The sequence below is a fragment of the Oryza sativa genome, chromosome 4, assembly GCF_034140825.1.
Source record: "Oryza sativa Japonica Group chromosome 4, ASM3414082v1".
NCBI lineage: Eukaryota > Viridiplantae > Streptophyta > Magnoliopsida > Poales > Poaceae > Oryza > Oryza sativa.
In genome coordinates this window covers 20,827,042-20,836,357 of record NC_089038.1, presented here as the reverse complement: position 1 = coordinate 20,836,357, position 9,316 = coordinate 20,827,042, and the positions used below count along the sequence as shown (strand labels likewise).

Genomic DNA, 9,316 nt, shown 5'->3' with positions numbered 1-9,316 from the left:
CTAGTCCAATGTGAAAATGATGTCTTGTCCCTAGCCCAAATTGCATCTTTGGTAAAAAGAGGTGGCCCAAAGTACAGTTTACTCATTTATTTAAGAACAAAGTTTAAATTTCAAAAATTAATTTATTTTAGGAGGGATGGGAGTACCCGCGTTGGCTTCACAAATAGCCATACCCCGACGATTCTGGGCATGTCGCTTTGCTTCGTCCGCAGCGGGGGCAGAACGGTCACTTCCGCCTGGACACCCTTTCCCAAGGGAATCTGCACACGATTGCACGAGGCCCCTGCAGCCGGTCTGCGCATGGAATGACCACCCAACACAAAAGTCGTCCGATTGCACGTTCTCTCGCTCTTGTCCTGTTGCACAACTGTTGAGATTTTTCACAGTTTCACTTTCACAGGTCACACCGTCACAGCTACTGTAACTGCTTACGCATCGCTCGGACCAGCAGCACAAAAAAGTTAAAACAATGGAGCGAGCGAGAGAGGTGATTTCAAAATGGGGTACCGTCCAGGAGGGAAGTAAAAGCTTTTTGATAAAGCAAGAATTCACATATGCTGCAACCTAACGTGGCGTCCACAGTGTGCAGTGCTACAAAATTGAGCGAATATGCATGTCTCCGTAGGCTTTATGGAAGAAAAAAGACCAATAGCAGTGCCAGTTGGTGATAACACAGTCACAGCCCACAATGTCTGATGTCAGACGACTCCGTCCAATGATCTCCGCTTTGCAAAAATGCAAATTTCAACTCGCTGTTTTCAACACAACAACAAGGGTGTGCTCGGCACCCTTTTTCCCAACTCATCTCTCTCGTTTTTCATGCACACGCTTTTTAAACTATTAAACGGTGTATTTTTTTAAAAAAAATTCTATATACAAGTTGCTTAAAAATCATATTAATCCATTTTTTAAAAAAATAATAAATATTTAATTAATCGTGTGCTAATGAACTGCTCTGTTTTTCGTGTTACTGTTCCGGATTTGGAACAAGCATATGCGAACACACCCTAAGTGCACCAATGAGCTTGTCAAGACTAAAACAACCTGTTCCAGTAAAAAAAACAGACTAAAACACCTGTTGATTTTCTTTTTGAAAGGGTAAAACCTCTTCCTGCAGTCTGTGGCTGCTCAAAAATTCCTGTGGTACGACACAAAAAGGTTGTATTTCATAGATATAATGCAAATAAGCGGTGACGTACTGACGTCCTACCACGAAAACAATATGCAACTGGACAAAACTGTATGGTCTTGGGCAAAACTGTACCGAAATGGCATTCTTCTTCCTCTACGTTGGTTGCCATTACCCCACTGTCCATCCACGCTCTGCAAGCACTTCACGAACCCGTGCCGCCACATCAATGGCATCGTTCAGGGGAGGGTAGCTCCAGTTGTCTGACATCTATGGAGAAAAAAGAAGGGTGATAATTCGTCCCTAAGATAATTATATCTTCATATTGAGTATTTTCAAAACTTTCATCACGGTGAAACAGATGGATAATTATCTTAATTACATTGAATGACCTCCTTTGGTCATTCCGGCGAAAAAAGAAACAGATGGATAACAGAAACGATTGCATCAGAAAAGACTCAACATCGCCTACTCGGGAAAATGAAGCACGTGTGGGAGGGGGCAATTGAAATAACCAGGACTGTATAAAACCTCAATTGATCCACTATACGTGAATATTTAGCGAACTTACATCTTCTAGTCCAGTGAAAGGGCGGACAGCACCTCTTTCATGCAGCCTGTTGTGAAAATCCGAGAATTTCCACCTGCAGTGCTCAGTTCCAACAACATAAACAGGTTTCCTGTAAATAGAAATGTTAGGAAGGTCGGTTATACAAATAAAAAAAATAGTGAAAAGATACAGATGAATAATATAAGCTCACCCAGTGCTACATGCCTCACTTAGCATACTAATTGAGTCTGCTGTTATGACAAAAGCATCAGCCCATGCAAGATGCCCAAGGTGTGGGTTGGGTCCTGCATCAAGAAAACTGGCTGAGAAAACTTTCGTAGAGCACATAAAGATGAGTACATCAGACATGTCTCATTTTAGGCTTTTGACAACTACCTTCACCATTCCAAATATAAACCTTAGGGTGTGTACTGAACTCTTTCAATATAAGATCAGACACCTGCCAACAAATGATTTAGAAATTTAAGTACTGGCACCTACTAAGAAAAAATGGACAATTCAAGGTCCTACCTTATGTGGTGTTCTTCTGGAAAATGAAACCCTGACACTTCCACAGGTCTTCAGAACATTGTGTAGTGAGCTTATCAACTTCTTGGCAAGGCCTACATCGTAATTACAGTTTCCTGGCCATTGAAAATATCACATGTGTTAAATCTATATAACCATGAAAGCAGAAAAGGCTCAGCATATGAGTTCAAAGTTCAAAAAAAGTCTCAAAAAACTAAAATATGTGAAGGAATAACCTTTTTTTCTGAACATCAAGTTGAAAATTCTGAACAAGACAAAAAAAACTTGAATAAACAAAAAAGCATATGAAATGCAAGGGTTTGCATGGATGAGAACACAGAAGGTGTGAGACTGATTTCTTTCTTCTGCTCCCAAGCATTCAATCAATATATGCAAGCTAAATATGTATATAACAGCAATATCTCATGCTACGTTCAAAATTTTGAAAGAGGGATTAGAAGAAAGGTTTGTGAGAAAACTGCAGCTTCTCCATTTTAGTTTGGAAGCTTTAGCTCCATAACACAAACTAAAAGAAAATAAACATTTTTTAGCTTGACATGTTCATGTAAATGTTTGTATTTGACACCTTTTGCATTAGCAATGCTACAAGTCAATAGAGAAAGAGATATCAAAATTCCTTGTTACAACTAACAGACACAAGCAGATCCATTTGACGCTGCCATTGTTCTCATGTCCAATGAACAGTAAGAACTAACTTATGTAAAATTGCATATATCAGGAAGCTCATATCACATAGGTAGGCTGCAGGCAAGCAGACAGGAAGGGAGGGAGAGAGGGATGGATTTACTTGTTGGTCCTCCAATGTTCACTACAACCAATGGCTTTGGTGAGTTAGCAAGTTCATCATGCCAATCAGAAGCAGCAGTGCGTAATGCAGCAGAATCTGCTTGGTGAAGTGCGCCAACAGTAAGGACCTGGCTTTCCAATTTTCAGGGTTCAGAATTGAGACAGTTGCTACGCTATGAACACATACAAGAGATTGTTGCTTGCAGAAAAGAAAACACATATCACATTTGGCCCAGGTGGTTCTCGTGCAGTAATCCATCTCCAGAGAAGGTGAGGGAATTCCCGTTGTCCTCTTGTAGTCAAAGCATAGTAATCATGACGAGGAGTTACCACCAAATCAAACCTATCAAGGCGATACCTGGGATGTTGTATCTGAAATGCAACAAATACGATGTAAAGCTAATATCCACATGACAAAGTGGATAATGATTCATAACCCAAGTTGAATAACAAGTAACCAAACAAGTAAGTGATGCATTCCTTACAGAATTCTACCTGTATGACAAAGACATTATCTGGAGCCAAACACCTTATTGAACTTGCATATGATATGGTATCTCGTCCACAAGCGACAACTAGTGCCAGGCCTTCTCTGAAGAAACACAAAATTTGAGGAAGCAGTGCAGGGTAAATAGTATGTCAAGAAATTTCGATAACTTAGAAATCATAGACAATGTTTAGGCTGCTCTACAATTGCATAGCAATATTCATTGGATAGAAGTCCAGAGCTATGTTCTAAGAAGATGCCTATTTCACATCCAAGAAAAACACTTATTTCCCATGTTCTTACTAGAATTATGTCATCAACATTCAAGGATACCACATCTACAATCCATGGTAATGATATCAACAGAACATATTCTTAAAATCTTTCAGGGGCAACATGTGCTCAGAATGAAAATGTTCAGTTCTGTTTTATTCCAGAGCTGCCAAGCTACCAAGCATATAACAGGGATTATGGCGACTAAACTATGGGCAAGCTATATAAAAGAGATCATCATCACAGAAGTTGTGGAATGGACTTCAAGCTTAATATGAAATAGTGCACAAACAGCACAGCACCAATATAAGCGATGGGATCTTACTTCTCAAAGGTATCATTGACCATGGTAACTATCCTTTTGGTATCTGCTTCTAGGACAGAAGATAATCCAAGGGACTGGCCATTACAGACAGTATATTGAGCCATTTTTGCCCCTTGAAATAGTGTTGCAAATTTGTTACTAGAAAACATCTGTCTGAGTACTTGGTCCACTAACTTATGCAAGGAGATCGGGAGGAAGTGCAGCCACTTGTTGATTCCTCCTGTTGGCCTTATAGCACGCTGCAAGACCAGAAACAAGTTCACAAAGTAAAGCTAAGGTTCCGTAAGAACTAAAAAACTGCCTTACGAACAGAGGTTAGCGGCATAGTTATCTGAATTTATAAATAAATAATGTCTACCCTCCATTTGAACAGGTTATGAATAAAAGGATTTATATGGTTTCTACCACAACAATGTACTACTTGCTAGTTGCTGCAACCTCCACAAATGCAGTGAATGCAAATAACAAATTACAGGACAACAATTAATTGGTAGTCTGGTACTGCATCTAGCAATCATAAAAGTTGATAAGCCATTTCAGAGTAAACTTGAGATTGGAGTTTAAATTGCACACGCCCCTCATCTGCAGCACATGGCAAAGCAAAACCACTTTAGCATATTGAATTATTGAAGCAATTCATAAAGATAACACCAATACATACCGAATAGGCGAATACATGCCAACAGAAATTATAGGATTGATTTCCCATTCTCTGCCACTATCAAATGCAGAGTTGTAGACTTGACCCATGGTAATTAGGCACAGATCATGGTAAGTGGTACTAACAATTAACAAACAGCCCCAAATCCTAGAGGCACATCTCTTACTTTACTTACTGGGTAAAAAGCAAATCCAATGTTGCATCAGAAATATAAAGGACAATCACTAGTTAATCATTAAGTCCTACGCAAACTGCCACCTGACATCAGTAACACAGGATCCACTAATGCAGTTGCGGACTAAACACAAACAATCAAATCCGCAGCTCCAGTGACCAACGATTTTATGACCCTGTCACCAAAAGTTGGCAGGAAAAATGATCAGGGGAGGCAGGGTTTACGTAAAGCGTGAGGCGGTCGGCGAGGCCGAGGGCGCGGAGGAGGCCGAGGCACTGGTTCTCGGCGCCCGCGCAGCCGTTCCCGATGACGACGGCGCGCCGCACGGAGCCGCGGGCCCCTGTGCCGCCCGCGAAGATCTCCGGCGCGCCCGCCGGCCCGCCCCCGCCCCCGCCCAGCGGCTCCATCGGCCGCGTCGCCCAAAATGGGAGGAGGTGGAGGAGAGGAGGCAGCTATGGCGCCGCGCTTGCTTGGGTTTTGGGAACTCTGCAGGCGGGAGGCGGACGGATCAGCGAGGAGGAGCGGGGCGCGCAGCCATGTGAATCGGCGCGAGCCAGTCTTGCGAAACAAGTTTGCTTTTGCATTACTTTTTTTTTCTCTCTCTCTTTTTCCCACCTCCTCGATCTTCTCACTCCACTCGACGACTCTCGAGCGTTGCCCGGCGGGAGGGCGGAGCGGAGGAGACGGGGAGTCGGGGGAGCGGAGGCGGCCGCCGCCGCCGTGGGGAGTGAGGTGGGCTCGGTGGTGGGCCGATCTTGTGTTAGATTTCCTAACCAGGCCGGCCCATTATGAGGTGCAAAGCCACTGATTTGAGCCTTGGATTCAGTTAGCTCTGAATCGAGAGCTTTTGGTGATGTTAATTTCACGCTTCAATTGCGCTTGTGGCTAAATGAGATGTGATCAAATGTCGACCGATGTTTAGACTTGAAGCACTAGGAAAATGATTAGTTGAAGAGGAGAGGTCGATGCATCGCCTTCTGACGTGACTAGCAGGAGCCGAGATGGAAATCGAGTCACATCGATAGGTAGCCATGCATCTGGCAGTTCTTCAGTACTAGTAGGCATTAGCTCTGGGCAAGGTTGCATTATTTATCCTAGAAAGCAGCTTAGCAACAAAGAGGTGTAATATGAAACTATGAACTGCCATTGCTTCAGGTAGATATCGATAGAATTCTTGTGGTGAGCGGCGAAAGAAAATGTGTGATGCAGTGCAGTTAGTTCTCATTGAATGGAGCAACCAGACAGTAAATTCATGCCCAGCAGCAGCCCGGCACAGCCCCACAGACAGAATGGCACGCAGCAAGGCGTTGCAAATTCAATTGGTTCAATTGGGTTTTATCCATTTGATCCTTGAATTGGCACGCTGAATAGAGTCCAGCTATTGACTAAAGCACCGCACCCACAAATCAGCAATTGACAAGGGGAAAAGAAGGGCGCAAAGGAATAAAGCAAAATCTAGCCAGAAAAGAGCAACAGAACCAACTTTCCCCAACGGAGGAGCACTGAAAGTGGATGAAGTGATTCACAGTCGAAACCTAACCAAATTGCCTGAAAACTATATCTGATAAAGACATAAAGCATCAGGCCTAGCACCCATATCCTTTCTTTTGCTTTACTGTTGAACGTCAACAAGCAAAAACAAGGATTGCTCAACAGAATTCATGACTGTCGGGTACAAGATAATCACTGCACAACATATTATTTCAGTATAACGATCAGTCAGATTCACATTTGCTCAAATATCATTGTCTGTCAATAAACTATTATGGATTTTGCAAAACAATAGAAAATCTGAGATGCAATGCATGTACTCCATGATCCGAGGAACAGAAAATCTGAAATTCAATGTACTCCATGTAGTCCATGGTCGGAGGGACTTCGTAGTAGCTTCATTCTACTGTAGCATTATCAACAGCAGCCATAGGCCTTAATCTGCCACTAAAAGAGACTAGAGTAGAGGACACTAAAAACGCTAAGGTAAGTAGGACTATAACTAATACACATTAGGCGTTGAAGAAGACACAAGGAAAACAACATTAAATGATCCAATCGAGTTGTTAGTATTTATCCCTTTTGTTCAATAAGACAAAGTGGTTGCCATCATAGCACCAAAATTACTAAAAACTAAATATAACTACCACTACCAGTCAATGCTTCATTAAAGAAATCTACCAGTCATGGTGAACACCCAAATTCTAGTATGCCTACCGAGGATGTTACAACATTCAAGCATAGAGGAGTACTAAGATAAGTTCAGAAAACAGATTCAAGCACCAACAAACAACAGAAATTCTTACATGGAACAACAGAAACAATAATGCTTTGGAATGAAGGATGAAGTTGAATGGCCGGATGAACATGCTGCACTGCTATTCAGATGGCATCATCGAAAGCCACATATAATTATATTGGACATATGAATCGTATTGGTGGGGTATCATACATTGACCAAGAGAAATATGCAACTATCCAGGAAACAGTGGTAAAAAATAATGAATGAGTGAATCATGCATATCATAATGCACATCAGACGCAAGCCAAAAATAAAATACACTTGTGCATCAGAAATTGTATAATTGGGATATGAAGTCATGAAGACATCAATAAAAAAGAACAAAATTTTCTAAGAGATAACAACCATAGGTCTCAGACAATTATCAAGATAGATACACCTAACAGGTTAACAACCTTAAACAAAATTGCTCCTCCTGAATTACAGAGAGCTCCCAAACGCAGGACACCAGTTCTCATTACTGTTGAAACTCACAGTAATATCACACTCACATACACACGCACGCACACACCTCCAAGGGCACCAAAATTGCAAGCAGTTGCATTAAAAAAAAACCAACTCAATTTGTTGCCTTACCATCTGGTTTTACTTCTCGATCTACACCAATAACCCACTAGAATTATACCCTAAAATGTAACCGATCTACGACACTGAGCATGCGGACCTGAACAAAAAGCCAGAGCCACATCACCTTTGCGGAATTCAGTCGAGGAAACCGGTTTGCCGGAGCACGGCGTCGCGCACCCGCCGCAGGTCACGGCCTTTGAGCGTGCGACCGGCGCCCTCGAGCATGGAGAACGGGGCGGCCGGGCCGGCCCCGCCGGCGGACGCGCGCGCGACCATCTCGTGCGGGGGCAGCATGGCGGCGTCGCCGTTCCGGAGGAAGTCGTCGTCGTCGAGCTCGTCCCACTTGAACATCTCCTGCCTCCGGGGCGGGCGGACGGGCACCTTCACCGGAGCCGACTGGTGGTACGGCGCCGCTGGCCCGGCGCTCTTCGGCCTCGGGGTCATCGGGATGGCCCGGGCGGCAGAGGTCGGGGACTGGGTTGGCGACAACGAGCCGCCGCCGCCGGACGCCGAGGCGGCGGCGGCCGCGATGGTCGCCTTGCGACGGAGCAGCGTCCCCGCGGAAGCCGCGGCGGCAGCGGCCGCGCCCCCTCCTCCCCCACCGCCACGGCGGAGCAGGAGCCTCTTGTCCCCCTCGTGCAACGCGGCGAGGAGCCCGACCTGCCCCTGCGGCACCCGGCTCGGGCTCCCGGGCCCCTCCCCCGGCCGCGCGCTCGAGGGCGGCGCGGCGGGGGAGGACGAGAACAGGAAGTCGTCCTCATGGAGCTCATCCCCTGCCACGAACGACGGCTCCGTCGGGGACGACGACGGCGACGCGAACATCCCGATGAACCGCTCGCTCGCCGGCGACCGTCGCGGCCTGTACTCGTCCATGGTCAGTCACAACGGCGGCGCATGCAGCCAGGGGCCAGGCGTAGCCTCTCCTCCCTCGTCCGCGCAGCAGGAGCGCGCGACGTGGTGTGGGGGGGAAGGAGGCGAGATGAAAGAGAAGGAGGGGCAAGGCTTTGTGGGGGTTTGGCTTTTATGGGGGAGAGGCGAGACGAGACGAGACCCACCACCGGCGAGGGGAGAGGCGGCGGCTAGATGAGAGGAGAGAGGCTGACGGGGTGGGGCCCACCGCCTTCGGTTCTCAACCTCGCTTCCTTCCTCGGAAGGCTTCTGGCACGTATGGGGGTGGACGTGGCGGGTGCGTGCGAGACGAGACGAGAGGGGAGAGATAAGGGAGGAGGGGGAGGGGGGGGGGGGGGCGGTTGAATCGGTCAGGTGGACGCCCCACTGGATACTGTTCATTCTGGGTGGGGTTGGATCAGGTTTTCCGCTGCGTGTGTGTATCGTGTAATTCGAATTCGGCGTGCTCGTGCTGGACCTGGACGTGAGGGGTCGGGTCAGTTCGGATGGGTTTGAGCGGCGAAGGCGCGGCAGCGCCGGTGCGTACGAGTTGAGCCGAGTTCAACTCTGGTGGTTGTTTATAGCATGTTATCCGTCCCACAAAAAACCAATTTAGATAAATATAAGATACTA

The 9,316-nt window shown here is 45.9% G+C and overlaps 2 protein-coding genes across 3 annotated transcripts; both read right to left on the bottom strand.

Moving 5' to 3' along the window:
* Nucleotides 1-1,056: 1,056 nt before the first annotated feature.
* On the bottom strand, nt 1,057-5,485 carry LOC4335794 (mitochondrial fission protein ELM1). Of its 2 annotated transcripts, none has more exons than XM_015778249.3 (10): nt 5,160-5,485; nt 4,100-4,338; nt 3,510-3,606; nt 3,240-3,386; nt 3,016-3,142; nt 2,211-2,323; nt 2,076-2,139; nt 1,891-1,984; nt 1,701-1,809; nt 1,057-1,399 (listed from the first exon to the last, which is right to left on the bottom strand). In XM_015778249.3, the coding sequence occupies exons 1-10, from the start codon at nt 5,340-5,342 to the stop codon at nt 1,301-1,303; spliced, it is 1,272 nt and encodes a 423-aa protein (XP_015633735.1). In that variant the 5' UTR covers nt 5,343-5,485; the 3' UTR covers nt 1,057-1,300. The 2 variants fall into 2 exon arrangements, with proteins under 2 accessions (XP_015633735.1, XP_015633736.1); XM_015778250.3 differs by having other exon boundaries at nt 4,274-4,338.
* Nucleotides 5,486-7,539: 2,054 nt separating this feature from the next.
* On the bottom strand, nt 7,540-8,789 carry LOC4335793 (protein S40-7). The gene has a single exon (XM_015778251.3). It carries the CDS (start codon nt 8,666-8,668, stop codon nt 7,931-7,933), a length of 738 nt encoding a protein of 245 aa, XP_015633737.1. The 5' UTR covers nt 8,669-8,789; the 3' UTR covers nt 7,540-7,930.
* Nucleotides 8,790-9,316: the final 527 nt, after the last annotated feature.